Below are 18,828 nucleotides of genomic sequence, written 5' to 3'. Positions count from 1 at the left end.
AAATCTGATTAACTATGAGACGACTAAGAATTGTATACCCATTGATATATGACACATTTGTAGCAAAAACAACAAATTGTAATTTAAACATATAGAATTGAAGCAGTTTATGTGGTTACTTTAGACTGTAAAGTCAACTTTTTTTCCTTTAATTTAATATGAACACTTAAAATCGAGTTAATGTGTTTCGTTCAAACTCTATTGTATGGCCTGACCATACATCTCTGGACCCAACAAAGTTAGCTTTTCTCGAACAAACAAGCTTATTTATACTTGTATTTCGTTATTGATGAATCTTTAATATGGATTAAGATTGTAATATTACAAACGCGTTATTGATATCATATGGCGGTTGTGGTTGAATTACTTTATTTTTATACAAATTGTTATGCTACGACCTATGTTGTTAAGACGAGCTTAAGGACTTTTTATCAATAATAAATTTAAATTCAGTCGCTTAAATCTTAGGTTTCATTATATTTAATTTGAGTTTTGTTTCATAGTTTTTTTTTATAACTCGATATTCAGCATCATATAAATCCTCACACGCACACATACACCGCGTTGTTTAGATACAAGCGAAAGTGTTTACTTCATTGATCTACGAAATAACTAGCACTCGGTATAAAACCAAGAGTCGAGACTCACACACTACACTCCTGCGCAGCCTTCGCTGAATCAAGCAAAGCGAATATGTGGCTACTGGTTAGTTTAAATGATAATAAGTTACACTTTTAATTGTTATAATTAATAAAATGAATCCAAAACATTTTATTTTTTTATCAATTCTGCTTTTTAAAATTATTGGATTAAAATAGCTCAGGTATAAGAAAGTAATAGTTATTGTTATTTGCAGAGGTCTTCCTTAATCTTGGCCGTGGCTGTTAGCCTGGCCACGGCAGAGGAGAAGGCGGAGAAGGACACAAAGGCTGAATCCAGCAATGTTGAAGACAGCAAAAAACAAGACAAAAGAGGTTTATCAGACTTATATGGCGACCATGGCTACGGCGGTGGTTACGGCGGCGGTTACGGCGGTGGTTACGGCGATGGTTACGGCGGGTCTTACAGTAGTGGTTATGGAAGCCATGGCGGCCTTGGAGGATCTCTAGGAGGTTTCGAAGGAGGCATCGGGCATGGTCATGAAGAACATGAAAAGACTGTGACAATTGTGAAAAATGTCGCAGTACCATACCCTGTTGAGAAACACATCCCTGTACCAGTGGAAAAGCACGTCCCATACCCAGTCAAAGTGCCTGTGCCTCATCCATACCCCGTATACAAAACGGTTCACTACCCGGTAAAAGAGTTTATCAAAGTACCCGAGTACATTTCAAAGCCATATCCCGTGGAAAAGGAAGTAGCTGTTCCAGTGAAGGTCCACGTTGACAGACCAGTGCCAGTCAAAGTTTACGAGCACGTTCCTTACCCAGTGGAAAAACATGTCCCCGTACCTGTCAAAGTTCACGTACCCCAACCCTACCCAGTAGAGAAACATGTACCATTCCCGGTTAAGGTTCCAGTCAAAGTGAACGTACCCTACCCAGTAGAGAAGATAGTCCATTACCCTGTACACGTACACGTTGACCACCCAAGGCCCGTACCAGTTGAAAAGCCTGTGCCAGTACCAGTCGAAAAGCCTGTTCCCTACCCCGTGGAGAAACCTGTACCCTACCCAGTGAAAGTACATGTAGACCGCCCAGTACCAGTGCACGTAGAGAAACCAGTGCCTTATCCAGTCAAGGTTCACGTACCAGCTCCTTACCCAGTCGAAAAAGTCATCCCCTACCCGGTTGAAAAGAAAGTGCCTATTCCAGTGAAGGTGCCAGTTGACAGGCCAGTGCCAGTCCATATCGAGAAACATGTACCGTACCCAGTTGAAAAGCATGTACCCTACCCAGTTAAGATCCCGGTACCAATTGTGCACCACGAAGAGCACCATGGCGGTGGTTACGGCGGTGGCAGCATCGGCGGTAGCTATGGAGGCCATGAAGGCTTAAGTGGTGGCTTTCATGAAGGAGGATTGAGTGGCGGCATTGAAGGTTACGGTGGCCAAGAAGGTGGTCTTGAAGGTTACGATGGCCATGAAGGTGGTCTTGAAGGGCTGGAAGGCCACAGCTTAGGAGGTTACGAGAATGGTCACGAATACCATCATTAATAGTCTGATCTCTTCTTTGTTTTTTAGCTTTAAATGTTGATTTGTGTTTAGTTGTCGACTAAGTATTTTATTTCCTATGTTTATGTTATCGACATGACTGTGTTGTAAATAAAACCGAAAGTATTAAAGAACTGTTACATTATAAATTAAATAATGACAAATAAAAAATTGCTTTTATTCGAAACCAAGGTTATTTAAATTTAATAATATTCACTTAATTATTAGCAATTGTTGAAGATATTAATTACAGACAAATATTACTGTCTATTACTCACTAATCTAAATAAAATATATGACAGTTGTAGTAATAAAAGCAGACGATAAATAATTTGTACAAACATTTAAATATGTGTGGAATTTAAAATCATCGTCAAATTAACAGCCGCAAAGTTGCGTTGTATCTTAAGACGGATATTTCAATATTAATAATAGTATGTTGTTCATAGACAATTATTCATTGCGAAGTGATTTTGAAACAAGCGCTCTAGATAGGTAAAGTTATGTAAAAGTTTACGTAACATATATAAGACTGTGGTTAATCCACATAAGAGTAGCTTAAAAAATACATCTGCGTGACGGCACAAACCGGTTGCTCAATTGATCCGACAGGAACGCTGACATTTTTTAATACTTCCTGATGCAGAATTTTGCTTTTGCCTTGTCACTTTAGAAATTTCGTCTACACTGTTTTAGATTACGTGTACGGCACACTAAAGCAGCCATAAGGAAGTAATGTTTCTCGTGTACGTAAGGATTATGTCTTACCTTATGTACGGAATGTTGGCTGGAATGTGGTATTTGGAACCGGGATCGAAGTCAAGCTCTGAACGAAGAACAGGTGGTTTCACACCTTGATATTGTTCCCTGGAAGAAGCGGATAATATTTTTCATACGATGCTTATGTAAATTTTGATTAAAGCAGTCTACCTAGAAATTTACAAATAAATCTTAAATACTAAGAATGTCATATTATTACGGCACAAGGATAAAAGTTTCCTATTGTTTTAATAAAATGGAATGTTTTCAACCCTCATTGTGTCAATCAAAACCCAATCAAGGGTGTCAATGTTTTAATGACTCAATGTATATTGTGTTTTTTATGTGAAAAGTTCTTACGGAGATAAAGTTATTTTTTTTCAGACCATAGTCGATTTTCCAAATGAAAACCCATTGTTTATACATACCGACGTTATATCTATGTTTGTGCCGTGCAGTGCTTTAAATATATGTATCTTACGCGTAAAAGCGTAGAAAACATCACTTGCACACCAGTAATGAATAATAAGTAACAGATCTGTAACATTAATAATTCAGTTTTTGTGAATATTAAATCACCACTGTAATTACATAAAAATTATAAAATCAATAACTTCATTTGTTACTTGACGAGACACTTTCTATTTTAATTCTATTCATTCGTAATTATCAACCAGATGATTCCAGATGATTAACTAGAAGATAGCTGCATTTTCGAGGCTCCTACGGAGCGCTCAAGTTTTCCAAACAAAAACCTATTATTATTGTATTAATTTTCAGGTTTACTTGTTGAATTTACAAATCGGTTTATTCTGAATAACCAAACATCAATTGTAAACTTGCTCTGATTTATTTGAAGTCGACAATGATTTAAATTTTCTTTTTCATGTCATACAATCTACATGAATGCTTCTGACCGTCACTTTAAAACCACAAGGCATGTGGCACAGAAGGTGCCTTCTTTGGCTTAATTTGGTTGTTCTCTATATTGTTATATCTATAATAAAATATTTTGGTGGCCTTATTTCCTCCTACCGTCTCATTTTCTTTTACTGATGTGTGCCACACAGCATGCAATAATGCTGTATTTTTTTAAAGGAGGTCAAAAAAATCTTAAGGAACACCCAATATATACCCATATTGGTAAATGTGTTGCCAGCCCTTGAGGGATGAGTATGCCCTTTTAACAATTGGAGGTCGAAGGTCGAGGTCGGCCCTAAGGAAGATTCCCATCTGGAGTCGATTCCACATTCGCTAGTTTGCAGAATAATGTGTCTTGTAAAGCGGACTGCGGAGGACTTTTAGCCATCAAGGTGATGAAGTACGCAATTTTTTATTATTGCTATAGTAAAGTCTGAATTTTGACTAGCATTTTCAAAATTAATTTTAATAGGATATTCTGATTATTATGATCATGAAGTAAGGTGTTACAGATCTGTACGTAATTACCCATACTTTTAAAATAACTTTATACACGGTGCGTACGATAGCAATTACGTTACGTTATAGTTAATTAACGTTATCTAATACAACAGTCTAGACGCGCACTACTTGTGGGTAATTAGCCATGCACGTAAGTTTGGTATGATTGATTCCATTAATTATTCCGTTATACTTAGTTAACGATTCGGACACTATTCGATAACGCAACAATTGCGGAAAATTTATGGAAATTTCGTAGGGATTTTTCTGATCTTTTACTATTGAATATATATATATATTAGTAAATTCTTCATTTATTTCTTTAAATGTTTTTTAATGAAAAGTTTGGACGAAACAAAGACACAATTATTCTGAGTGTTTTTTATAAAATTTAATTTAATTTTTGAGTTGATATAAACGCATATATAGTTTAATATAAGCTAAAGTTATAGTTAAAGCTACCGCATGGCTTTTTAACATATCTAATAGACGATGTAACAATGAAAAAAATCATAAACTTCACTTAAGACATCACAGTCCGATAATCCTAAATTTAACAAATGAGAAACCTGTACATGACAATCAAAATGGTTGTATCACAAGATTGATTACCTCAATCTCCACCAATGACAATTGTATTGCTCCTTTCTGACGTCTCCTGTAAATACGTCCCATCTCCAACGATCCATGACAAGGGCGAAAGGAAGGAAAGCCAGTTTATCCATAGCTTGGGTAAATAAGTAGTTGGTGTCGTGAGCTGTGTCATCAATAGACCGCTGGACCAGACCCAAAGTCTGAAGGTGCCGAGGTGAGGATACCGATAGAGCTATTGTTTCACCAATGGCCTCGTGGAAACCTGAAATAATAAGTTTTATAATCCCTGTTTTAATTCTGGTATGAAGCGTTCTACCGTTCGTTATTAACCATAACTAGATATGACGCTTCAAAATAGAAAATACTGTATTAGTGTGTAATGTTAGAATATAATTTAAGATGAATATAGACTTTTATAAAACGGTTCTAAAATAAAAATGTTCGGGCTTATTAAATAATTTTTAAATGGTTACTTTAACTCAATAAAGAGATTTACAGCTACTATGGTAAATACCATTATACATAAATAAAATAAGTTACAAACGCGGTTTAACTCGATTAATTATAGGGTCTACCCTGTGTTTTATAAAAATCTGTATACAAGTTCGTTTAAATTATGTATGTACAAGAAGAAGCGATCGAGAGAAAGTACGGAAGTGGATTGGACCCGATTGATAAACTGACGCGGCACTTGCCGGAAACAACCCACTGCCCGCTGTAGTTTTGTACGAACTTCCTTCTAGAGTAATACATAATAATTAGATTATTTTTTTTTACCACTCCATATCTTTTAGGAAAATAGAGCATTTTCGTAAAAGGAAATTTCCATAAACAGAATTAAATGAAGAAGAATTTAATTTACAAGCCTATTATATTGTACCGGGATTAGTACTTAATCTGTTTTTGATAGTTTTTTAAAAGCATGGTAACATTAAACGGCGTTGTTACTAAATAATCTGAATTTAAAATTTTGTGAAAGCGAAAAATAAAAACAAAGAAGCTTTGTTCAACAGATGGTTTCTGAACGCAAAAATAATGCGGCGTAGAAAGATGATTTCGAATTGGCCTAACCAGTGAACTTGACCTCGTTCTATGGAGTCGCAATTCAAATTAAAAATTGTATTAAAGACATACATTTGTCTAGATATGACAAATTTTTCGTTTGTAGTATTTAATAGTGTTGCATTATATCTTAATTTAAATTATAACCTTTAATTCTTGTTTTAACCTTCCGTTATATACAAAATATTCTTATCGATCTTGAAAATTTTTGATTTATCATAGACAGTAAAAGGTAATAGGATTGATAAGAGGTCTGAAAGAGATCATATCAAAGGCCACTGGATGTTAAATTTAATACCTGAGTTCGTGTTAATTGTTTTCTTGTGTGAAAAAAAACTATAATAAATAATATAATCGAAAATATTTCTAGACCTAACACCGGAATATTTATTTATTTTTAAACCATTTTATACAGGCACTTCTATATAATTTACATCAATGTGCACACTTTTTAAATGAGCGCAGTTAAGATGCGCGTACGTTACGTAAATTATATCGTAACAGTATAATTTCCGTGAATTCGCATCGGCGCGTGTGACTCGTAATAACGTTTGTCAACATTATTAATGAGTGTAACATTATAATTAACAAACCAAGGACAAAAATGTTAAAAAGGTAACGAAATGTATACTAATACAAGCTAAACATTGTACTTTCGTAACGAATAATCACAAAAAGGCCATACCATTTTCAATTCACCATTAGAATGCCACCTTGAATTACTGTAATACAGTATAGTCTATATTTATTATTAAGAAACAAATGCCGACCCGTGTCACGTGATCGACCGCATTTCTTCTCATAAATCTACACCAATGATATAGGTGAATGGTTGAAATATTCCATTAAAAGAAACAACATTTGCAGATGCCATGGAGTAATTTGTTAAGAAAAAGTTTTCATGTACAAAGGTATAACCTCTCTACTATTTTTCATAGTGTTTTTCAAACCCATACTTCTTAAATAACTTTAAGTTAATTAAGTGCTTTTTGTACTAAAAACAATTATTAGGATATTATATCACCTACCACAATTATTGTGTGATTGTAATACGAGTAGACGTGAACAGTTTACAGTTTCTAGACACGCTCGCTCTTAATTTCGTAATATGGGAAACGTTATTCTAACTAAATATAAATCTTACAATATCGGCGATGTCCATTGTTTAGAAATGTTACAGTAAACGTTAGAGTACTGACATACATATTTTATTACGAACTAAAAAATAGAGCTTTATTTATTAACAAGGTGGGACAAATAAAATCAAGCCACTTAAGAACGGCTTCTTACGTAATGTTATTGAAAAAATACCAGTGATAATATAAAATTTAACAATTACTGATCTAAAATAACAAAGTTTTAAAGCTTCATGCATTACAATGAATACTAGGTTTAATAATAAAATGCATTAATTACAAAACTCACGATCGAGCAGACTATTCACAAAAACGTATGAAATGGGAGAGCAAATACAATAAATTAAAGGCGAAAATCCTAAGTAACTCAGAATAAAATAACAATTTTATTATTATTGAACAGATATCAATTGTAAGTAGACAAAAGTTCTAATAGGACAGTGTTATCGGACATCCGGAGACTGGTTAAAAAGCAATACGTAAATAACAAAACACAGTTGTACACTATTCTTTGTTCTATCGACAATAAATATTAAAATACAAGCACAAATATAAATAACAAAGGAGAACAAACACACAAGTGCTTTATATATAATACATGTCAGTGTGTTTGAGGTAAAAGCCGGGATACCAAACGGATAACTTCGTAATTAGCTTAGCCTGTTAATAACAAATGCATAAAATAAATAATTATACCTCTTAGAGATCTGTCGTAAAGTGCCTATGCCTAACGTAAGAAAAGTCTTTCAATCCTTTCGATTCGAACCCACAACGGGTTCAATTAACATTTGCTATTTATAAACAATACTACATATTCTATAATCAATAAATCGTATATTAAAATATGACATATTTTTTTTAATATCTAAGGGATGTTATATGGCATCAATGAGTCGCCCCTGGGCAGTACAACGTATACTAGTAGAGGGCGCTTTGTAGTGTTATGAACAGCCTAGGGCAAGTTTCAGTTTAAGTACACTGCATGCTATGCTATGAACAGCTATTTTAAGAACGTAGGCATTTAATGTTTCTGATACATGACATAACTGCCACCAAGATGGGTTAAGAATTATGAATGGAAATTTCACAGTAATGTTATTTGAGGGCCAGTGGAAAAGGCAACTGGCTTGCTGACGTTAAGATATATTTTGTGACGTAGAGTAGTGATATTATCTTGAACTTTAATCCCTATAATAACTATAATGAATCCAAAAAATCCATTCCAATCCAAGTTAACCATTTTAATTAGAAAATCAAAAATATAAGTTTACTTAGTAGAAGTAGATCGGGTAGGAATAGAACCTCTTTGTACCATTTTTTATTTTCCAGACTTGTATAATCGTTAAATAATAACCCGAGCTATCAGTTTATTATAAATACAGTTTCGCTATATCGCCTTAAGTGGACACAGTAACAAGTTTAATTCAATTATAATTTCCTAGCACTGACGTAATGTAGATAGTGAAAAAACTGCTTTCTAACGTGTGCTCTCATAACTTGTGTTATTTTAATAGTCAATATGAAACTCATATCAAACCTTTTTACATTTTCCATATCTTTCTTATGGAGTGTCAAGTGTGGTAAGTTCTTTATTGTGTTCTCATTTTAAATTTGTTAGAAGGTGTTTGAATTTCGAATTGCAATACACATTTTTATTCTTTGACTTATGATATGATCTTTCCTAGATTAAAGAAAAGCTTACCTACTTCACGTTAACTAAGTAGTTGAAAGTAATTCCATTCCATCAAATATTTGTACAAAGTTTATTTTATCCACGGTTATTTTCAATACCAATTAAAACAATTACAAATCTTAGTTCTACACGTCCAATACATTCTATAATAATTTTGCATAATCCATGCCTATATATTATATAAGTTCAAACGCCTTTAGTGAGTTTCTAATTCTAATTAAAACTTTTCATACAAACACAAAGCGTAAAAGCGAGTATAACTATCGTAGTAGCTGGATCAACCTATGTATAGGCATTGTTATTTGCACGTGCAAATTGAAGTAAACAAGGCTTTGATTTATTTCATATGTTATTTTTATATTTTTGAGTACAATGAATTTCTTTAAATGTCTCTCGAAATCCGCATTTCAGTGAATAGTATTGCTTGATCTTGTCCCAATAAAGTAGGTCATAGCCAAAGAAACCTTACTATCCTTTCGAATTGGATTAGCGGTGAACTTGAGAGAAACTATCTTTACCTACATGTAATATTTATTTTATGGATTGTATTTTAAAAACCTACTGAACAAAGGCAAGAACCGACTTGAATTATTACTAGGCATCTTAAGGTTATGTGAAACATGTACTCATTTCAGCATAGATTGTCAGAATATTTTTTTAAAATATAATATGCTAGCAAATGGCAATGATGGTGCACTGAGGACATCTCCCTCTCTGTGGGACCACTACAATAGAGTATATTTGCTTTTATTAAAAAAAAATTATTTGTCACTAGTAAATTTGTATACAATTAAAGTATGATCGCCATCATTTGTAATAATCAAATGGATTTAAAGCTATTTGGTGCGGTTTTGGTCCTCATTAAACATAGGTTAACAGTAGCAATAGTTATTTACAAAAATCACAAGGCAAATAAATTTTAAATGCGCCTTATGAAAAACTAATAGCAATATAGTTAGTAAAAGTTACACAAATAAATCATTGTCTCATATTTTTTCAGCCTCATCTGTGTTATGTTATGACTGCAATAGTGCCTTCGATCCTCGCTGTGGAGAGGGCTTCGATCATTTTAGCCTAGGCGTTGTGAATTGTTCCCTGAAAGATCCGTTGGATCACATAGCGCCTGTCGAGTCCACGTTTTGCAGGATTATCAAAATGGAAAGTAAGTTTAAATTGTTTTTCATAATGGTTCTTCTCGGTCTAATAGTAGTAGAATATACTAAGAGTCTTTCTAAATTGAATGACAGACGACAACGATTTTTACACCTATATGTGTATAGCCTCTGATTGCCTTGTGTGTACTTTACTAAAAAAATATTTGTTTAATAATAATGAAATTGAATAAGTGGCATTTTTTTCATTGATTTTTGGATGTCCATATTATTTTACAGTATTTGGAAAGCTTCGAGTTGTCCGCAAATGTGGTTACTTGAAAGACGAGTTCAAAATGAATGGCTGCAAGAAACAAACGGGAACTGGAGAATTGTTTGTAACATACTGCTCTTGTAATACAGATTTGTGTAACAATGCGCCACGAAGCCAAGAGATGGCGTTGTTTTCAGCAGTTACCTTATTCGGTATTGTAAATATTATTCGAAACTGTATTTAAATATGTTTAGCAAAAATTATTTATTCAATTACTTAGTAAATTCAATGATAATATAAGAAATAATTAATTCGAACAACTGCCGAATTGAGTAGATATTGTAGTATATATAAAATAGCTATAGTATAGTATATAATAGAAATAGTAGAAAATATGTACTTAGAATAATAATTATTGGTGTTCCGTAAGCAGAGTAGGTAATTAAAAATATGTAAATTAGGTTCTAATGGAAAACTATTTACCTTGTTCGTATTTTGTGTTTGTACTAGAAAATTAAATAAGAATTCACACTAAATTGCATTGCATGGCCTTTCGTCTAAAACCAGAAGGAGTACAAGTACAAATAAACACAGTACTGTGGAAAATAAAAGATAGTGTGAGACCAATTCCAAATTTCTCAACGGAGTGTTTTTAATTAATTTATGGTTGTTTCACTAAGTTTTACTCTTACTGAATCGTGTAAGAGTACGATTTTGGAATGTAGTTAGATATTGTTATTCGGTATTATAGTAGTGTATTTCGGATAAATTGGCATATAAAAATGTGATTAATAAGCTTACCCGGGTTAGCGCCATCTCTGAACACTTTTGGAAGGTTTCTGTAGGACAAGAAATATTCTATGTGCGCCATTTCATGATGAGCGGTGATGAGATCCTTCATATCTGGGTGTGTGCACATTTTGATTCTGAAGAAAATTATATATTATAATTAATAAATGAATGTTAAGAGAGAACTATATATAGAATAATTTAATAAAGTATTAATATACTCTGTTCAACAAATGTCTGTTCAAATGTATATTAAGACTTATGTTTATTATTATTAAAACTACTTATGTGATAATTGAATCAGCAAACAATTCAATTAAGTTCTTAAATTAGGTATTTATTATTCAGTATTGCAAATTTAAAATAAATAAATACCGGTAATCGTGTCGATTACAAAAGTCCCAGGCAGAAGGCTGGCAATGTATTTGTCTATCAGCTGGTTGTTCAAGTACACTTAGAGCCCAGAAGTCAGGAGGTAGAGCTGACATGTTCATTGAAACGAAGAACTCCTCAGCTAGTTGGAATGTTGTTAACGGTGTGAAGCCCTAAGAATAATAATTAAGTGACGCATATAAGAGATAAAACTAGATGTTTATGGTATACTCGCTATAACATAATAATAAAATTATTGAGTAGTAAATAGATTGAACTGGTTTTTTTCTTAATTTACAAAATTAATATCCTAACGATACTCGATACATTCATACGAATAGAAAACTTAATTAGAAGTAATTAAAAAATCGCTACAATTTTTATACAAAAAAAATGTTTTTTACCTGTCGAATCATTTCCGGTGTGACGTCAATCTGTTTCTTTCCCGGATAGGGCAGAGTTAATTGGGCAATTCCACTCCAACTTTGTCCCCACATGTCTCCAAGCACATGAGCGGGGATTGGAGCTGAACGAGATATTCTTTCAGGGCCATATGCTTCACGCAGGCGCCTGCGCACGTAGGCATGGAGTAACTCGTATAGAGGCTTAACCTGGAATGAAAATTGACTTTATATTAATTAATTAATATAAACCATCGTATAAGGTTTCTTAAACGTAGGATATAGTTTAGCTTTAAAAAAAAATTGTTGACACTTAAAGCTTCAAGTCAAGACAACAAGGTAACAAGAAGGTCTAAAAGTCTTTGATTTGATTGGAGATACATGGGTTTTCTAAGCAATATTTTTAAGTATTTCTCCTTAGAATACCAAAGGTAAGTGAACTAACGAACCTGTTCCCAAACTTCATCTACTTCTTGTCTCATATTAAATGAGTCGTAGGGGAACATCCAGTAAGCCGATGCATCAGTGAAGTCTGAAAACATACAGAATTATTATATTCCTATTGAACAGCTCTGGTAGATCATCAGAAATATGTACTAACAAGATTTAATGAAAAGCGAATTAAGATATATAAATAATACATGTATCATCATAGATATAGATAATAAAGAATAAAGTTAATAATAAATAAAGAACGTAGTAAGGAAATAAAAATTTTTAATAGAAATAAATTAGATTATTTGTATCTGTATATAAAGAGGATTTTCAAATAAAATTAAAATACTTTCTGCTAGAAATACATGTGAATACGTGGTGGTGAGCTAAAATTGTAATTAATGAACAACGTACTAATTGAACTTACTATTTAATCTCGCAGCCTGATTGGTCAAATCTACAAGCTGTTCATACAAATCTCTAATCCGCCTTCCCGTGTTCCTTCTCCACTCGGTCCAGGCATGTTGCAGCTCATCCCAATCTCTAGAGTGCGACATGATGAACTGCAAGTCGGGATTCAAGTGAAGTCCACACTTGAAGGGCTCATTGTAAGCGCAGATCTCAGCTGTGTTGTAAACCGCCAACATGTCGTTTATTATACGGTTGTACTGTAAGATAAAATACAGCTAGTGTGTATTGTTGCTTGCTTTGTTCAAATATTTTACGCATCCTTGTTTGACGCATTATTTTGTTAGTTTGTATTGCCTGTTAGATTTAAAAAAAGGCATTAAAGTAGGCAGGCATTGATGAAAGCACACACATCCGTTTAGATATGTGTATGACAGTTTTCATACTATAATATCTAAATCTCCTTGAGAACAAGCCCTTTAGTGACATTTTGCTATGCAATTTGTATCAGGCGATATGTTAAGACACAAGACAAAGTAATATTAGTATAAAAACGGCTTCCTCTATTTTTAACGGTTTGCTGTAAGGATATTTAACTCTAAACTTACAAAATAAAAATTAATTTTGGTTAAACTTTAACGTAAAACGCACCCTGTCTAGCTGGTCTGGTGGTAGAGCAGCTGGGCCGATGATAGAGAGAAGTCGGAGCTGCCTGAAGGTGGAGAAGTCTCTGATTCCAACTCGGGGAAGCTGTTGAGCAACTTCCCATAGGCCACGTTGGAATAACGTGTACCTTTGTTGTGCGTCAAGCTGAAAGTCAATAAATTTATACATAAGGATTTATAAAAAAAGGTATGGTCAGTTTAGTATATATCTAGAAAAAAGGTATCCGTTTTCAAAATGACTATTTACCCAACATTTAATCTTAAGATATTCCGGGTCTAAAAATACACTTAAAATCTAAAATCAATAATGAACTCCATTACACGCGTTAACCGTAATTAAAACGAAGGTTAATAGGAATGATTTAATTCGTACCGCTGTTTTTGTCATCATAATACACTATCAAATCACGGCCGTTCTATTTTATTTGTACACGTACGTGCTGTGCACCATTAAGTCTACCCTTTTAAGGCGTTGGAGGTTGCGGATTTGCATAACATCAAAGAGGTTTCAAGTGACGATGGTGTTAAACAATTGAAAGTGCTCAGACCACGTAATAGTTAAGGTTGCAGGAACTTTAGTCGAGTTCGTTTTGCTAGTGTTGCCGCTTTGGCGTCTATCATTTTAAATCACATATTTGCAAATTATATGTTAGAGTTTTGTTCTAAACTTGCGGCATGCTGCTGGTGCCTATTACCCTTTCGTCAGGTTTCATCGAAGTAAATATATTAATTATTTGTGTTTTAATTTACAGGTCCTGTAACCTTCACTTCGCTTCCGTCCAGCCCTTCAGGCGATTGACAGCCCAAGCCGAGGTTCAAGTCTCACATAAGACGTTCTTGCGATAGTCGCGGAAACAGTCATTTTAAGGCCGAGCTACCCTCACCATGGCAGCCCGAGCTGACCTGTAAACATCCTTAAGGACAACAGCGAGATTCAAAAAAAATATACAGAGTTAGTACACATTAAAAATATTCTAGTGTATATGTATATATAAATATTATATATATTTTAGGTGTGTTACTACATTCCATTTATTCTGAACTGAAGTGTAAACAACCACAGCGAAAAGACGCGGAATTTTTTGCTTATGTGGAAAATCATGTTTATATTTAACGTCGATAGCAACTGCACTATCTTAGTCATAGACGGTGAATCTTAAAAGTCCAGAATAAATCATTTGTATGTAAAAACAGCGATTGTTCTCATAATAATTATATCTATTAAATGTGACTCAGATACCGTGATAAAGTTGATGATGGCGATTTGTCACGTCACATGATTCATGATACGGTTTATGATCACAAAAACAATGATATGACATGGAAAATTGCATATTATAAAAAAAATATTTATATCCTATGTATATTTTATATATCAAAGATATTAGGCGTGAAAATTTAAATATAATACACAAGTTAAATCACTTCAATGATAATCGAACAAACAAATATTACTAAAGAATAAAAAATATTTTTTACGATTATATTAACAACAGTTATATATCAGTCCCACTTCAGGAATGCCATCTATTGGTTTCAATTAATGAAAACCTAGGGTTTGGGTTAATCTCGTATATGCAGACAATTAGACACTATCCTGGACTTTATTTTAAGATAATAATAATAATAATTTCTTTGTTTCTCCCATATAACATTAATATGCATTTCTTCTTCATCGTAGTCTTCATTACGGTCGTGACTGTCTTGAAAAGCCCTAACCGATACGTAGAGTTGCTGCCTCCACACTGCTCTATCCTCAGCTTGTCTCAAGTCATTAAGGACGTTGAAACCAATGATTGTCTTAATTCTATTCGGTCCTAACTTCTCCCGTCATCACTCCTTCTTACCATTACCAGTTTGTCAAGACTATTCTATTTTCTACTGGAAATATGGCCAAAATAGCCAAGCGCCCGTTAGCAATGATAGTAGACAATCTTGTGGTGATATTAAATTGGTTGAGAACGGACTTATTGGTTCTTCTTGTAGTCCATAGTATTCGCAACATTCTTGTCGAACATCAAATCTCAAATTGCTCTATCTTTTTCGGTCAATTGACCAGGACTCCGATCCGTACAAAAATATGAACAAGGATTAAAAAGTCTATCCTAGGATAAAGTTTTCTCTATTGAAGTGTGTTTACCTTTTATGTGGCTGTATATTTGGACAAATTAATCCTTAATTTATTAACGGTGTGACCTTAAAGCTTTGCCGAGATGATAATCGCGGAAAATCTCAATTGTTCCAAGTCGACACGGCCAAGTTCAAAACAACCAACTAATTACAATGACTTTAATTTACTGCTGTAATTATTTGTGACATAACGATGTCTCACAAGTAGATGGTATTTTGTTCTCAGTGATATTACAATATCAACTCTAGAGAGCAAGCAATAAAATAAATGAGATAAAAAGCGCAATAGGACGTGAAACATGCTCAGTAGCGTCTATTTACGGACTTAAAAAAAAGGATTTTTTTAAAGTTATGTTCAGGCAAAGTTCATCTCATCGTGGACTTCAGGGCGACTTCCAAAAATAGCCTTATAGTATATTCCTATCTCTTTTTATATAAATAAACAATATATACACTTCATTGTCTCAGTCAAAGGCTTAATATTTTTTGTATTATAAACTCGGTTATATTTTTAAGGCAAATGTATTCATATTTTTATAATGTAAGACTGCCATTTGTCTTCCTCCTCGCATGAGCTACAGATTAATTCCACATTCGTTAAAAATGAAAACACTGTCATAAAATAAATTTAAATCAAAGGAAAGTTTATTTTAAATAACTAATTTAAAAAAGGAACTAATTAAACCCATGATACTTTATATAGTAACGGTTAAAATAAGATATATCTCATGGAAATCATACCCTAATTAAAAATAGAGATGTTTTATCAAAGCTTTATTAAATTCCCACGGTTTATACGTAGTTCTTGAATATTTATGTTCAATTAACTTCATTGAATAATAGTAGTTACAGATTACAAGTAAGCAATATTTATGTAACGTATATGCAACACCAATTGAGTTAATTTTAATTTATTTATTTATAGATACATTTATGTTTGTATTAATAATATACCTAAACTATATTAACGTTTAAATATTTATACTATTTTATTTCTAAGTACTATTAATAAACAACTGAAGTAGGTTTGTTTGGCAGAACTTGGTCCAAACTTCTGGGCCGAGTTGAAAACTTGTTTTTGTGTTGAATAGTCCACATAACGAGGAAGGTTCATCATCATAACCCTAAGAATCCTTTTTTGAATACGCAGGATACATAAAGTCTATCTCACTATTTATTGTCTACTGAGGCTGGTGATAATCAAAAACGTATCCCAGGCCACAGCTTCTGTCAACGTATCGTGACATGTTAAAAGACTTCCTCAATAAATTATCTAACATAGGTAATTGAGATTTTTCAATGACATGCCACAAAGACTATTATTTCACACAGCATCGTAGCTCTATTGTGTTGGAGGACGTTCGCACAGTGTCGATTTCGCAAGCATAACGTGACGAACTGACAAATTAGGAAAAATACACACAGTGGACTTAAGTGCTTAAAAGAATTTCCTGCGATTATATTGATACAAAAAATATATTATCTTATCCCACGCGAGCTGTTAACAGCCTAGCGTGTGATTCTAGAAACCGAATTTTAGATTTAAAACAAGACAGAATACTGTTCTAAACTGTTCTGTATCTAAAGTTAGTATTAACTTTAAAGAAACATGATAAATCAATGAGAAATAGCAACGTCTTTGACAATTAAGGAATTTAGTAACCCTAAATGTATGATACGTTCTATCTTTCTATCTTAGGTACGGTGTTGAAGATTGTATAATGAACACGTATTAATTTTTTATGGTTGCTACCATAAAAAAATGTGTTTGCTGCTGCAAAAATCGGGTCACGTAATAGCTGGGACGCCGACTGTCAAGCTGTTTATCCATAGGGGAGGTTTGGGTATTTAATAAAATTAAACAATATGACGTAAAAAAGGTCAATTTTTAAACTCACTTGCGGATTTCAATCAAGCACTAAGTTCAAAATCCGTATGACTTGCTTATTATGGACATGAATTATGTTAATATATTACTTTAAGGGATGTTCAAATCGATAATATGTAAATACTTGTGTGTATTTTCAAAATAATCAACAGTTGACTAAATAACTAGTAAAATATGTTAAATCTTAGATTAATAAAAAATGAGGTCAAAGTTACTAAAGTACACGACCAACTTGCTCATTCATAATGAGTTCAAGTTTACGTAGCGTAAAAATTTAGATGTTAACCAAAACCTTTCAGCACAGTTCTTTCTTTATGCAACTCGTTTACAAGATTAATTGTGAATCTAAACCGTAACACTATAGATTTAAGGTTTTTCTATTCTGGCAAGGTAAGGTCAGGAACGTGAACATTCATCAATTAGCGTATAGATAAATAGAGTAGGCAGTGTGAAATGCCTGTAAAACCAAGTATTATACAATTCTTTGCTTTTAAGTATAATTTCATGGCCATATTGTTTTATTATCTTCAGGGCTTTATTTATGAAATTAGTATGTGTCAACTTGATGTAGACTTTACTAAAAGCACTCAAAACGTCGAGTGAAGTAAATAATGTAATAAATTCACGTTTAGTTAAGCGTTTAGATAAATGTAGCGCTTCAACTACTTTGGCCTCAGATTGGTGTATCTGTTTCGTAATTATCTTTCTTAATAAGTAAGTAGATGATAAACCAACACACACCGTCGAGTTTAGGGTCTATCTAGCATGCCGCTTTCGTTACGATGTTTTCCTTCCAAGTGCTAGCGAGCGTCAATTATGCATAAGTTCACAGCCGTAACTCGAACACACAGCCGGTTAAAGAGGCGCACGCTACTAGCAACCTTTTTTTAACTTAAAAAATATTAAAATATCAAAAATATAATCACAAAAATTTTATGCCTGTGTGCCATGCTTCGTTAAACATCTTCCATAAACGCAGAAATGTGATTTTCAGATCGATATAAACTTTTGAAATATTTACTTAGCATCAAATTCCTAGACAAAACAAATACCTAGTTATGTAAAGCAAAAAATTTTAACCTCACTGTCATGACCGTGAGAAACGTACCAAGGCAAAATCACGAAAATATGTATTTTATCGTCCATTGTACCCTTTGTGTTTCTATGCGACAAAAAATGACATTTCCTTAGTAACTTACTACAATAAATTAATATACTAGATTCAGCCTAACAAATTTACTCACAAAGATTCACAAAATACGAAGTGATTATTGAAGAATCGAACAACGTATGTTTGTGCTTCCGTTTAGTTCCAAATTCCTTTAGTAAAAGATGAGCGCTTGAAGCACATATAAAAGACCTTGTGTAGGCCTGGGTATCCGGAAGCTATATCCAGGATGCTCCCTTCCCTCAGTGAATTAATATGCGCTGGTTCTGCTGTCGCGTGTCAGTATAATAAAAAAAGGAATCCAATAATCGATAAGAATAAAACTAGCACTTACCATCAACGGTGGCGTATCTCACTCCAAACACTGAATCCTTCAATGATGAATCAAA

General features: G+C 33.4%; 3 protein-coding genes across 3 annotated transcripts in view; 2 read left to right on the top strand and 1 right to left on the bottom strand.

Annotated features, from left to right (window-relative positions):
* LOC123715982 (angiotensin-converting enzyme) overlaps positions 1–18,828 on the bottom strand; it is a 78,813-nt gene that overhangs the window by 56,598 nt on the left and 3,387 nt on the right. The window contains exons 2-9 of the mRNA XM_045671395.1: positions 13,240–13,398; positions 12,608–12,848; positions 12,195–12,277; positions 11,749–11,955; positions 11,348–11,517; positions 10,985–11,109; positions 4,946–5,189; positions 2,921–3,019 (exon numbers count right to left, since the gene is read on the bottom strand). Of these exons, the coding sequence (XP_045527351.1) occupies positions 2,921–3,019; positions 4,946–5,189; positions 10,985–11,109; positions 11,348–11,517; positions 11,749–11,955; positions 12,195–12,277; positions 12,608–12,848; positions 13,240–13,398 (1,328 nt within the window). The remainder of the gene's footprint in view (positions 1–2,920; positions 3,020–4,945; positions 5,190–10,984; positions 11,110–11,347; positions 11,518–11,748; positions 11,956–12,194; positions 12,278–12,607; positions 12,849–13,239; positions 13,399–18,828) is intronic.
* LOC123715984 (proline-rich protein 4-like) lies at positions 671–2,235 on the top strand. The gene is made up of 2 exons (XM_045671409.1): positions 671–705; positions 857–2,235. The coding sequence occupies exons 1-2, from the start codon at positions 694–696 to the stop codon at positions 2,153–2,155; spliced, it is 1,311 nt and encodes a 436-aa protein (XP_045527365.1). The 5' UTR covers positions 671–693; the 3' UTR covers positions 2,156–2,235.
* LOC123715998 lies at positions 8,580–10,546 on the top strand. Its single transcript, XM_045671451.1, has 3 exons — positions 8,580–8,705; positions 9,819–9,980; positions 10,210–10,546. Exons 1-3 carry the CDS (start codon positions 8,645–8,647, stop codon positions 10,425–10,427), a joined length of 441 nt encoding a protein of 146 aa, XP_045527407.1. The 5' UTR covers positions 8,580–8,644; the 3' UTR covers positions 10,428–10,546.

This window comes from Pieris brassicae, chromosome 1 (assembly GCF_905147105.1).
Source record: "Pieris brassicae chromosome 1, ilPieBrab1.1, whole genome shotgun sequence".
In the NCBI taxonomy this organism is placed as follows: domain Eukaryota; kingdom Metazoa; phylum Arthropoda; class Insecta; order Lepidoptera; family Pieridae; genus Pieris; species Pieris brassicae.
Note: the sequence above shows the minus strand (reverse complement) of the source record. Positions and strands in the feature narration are given on the sequence as shown.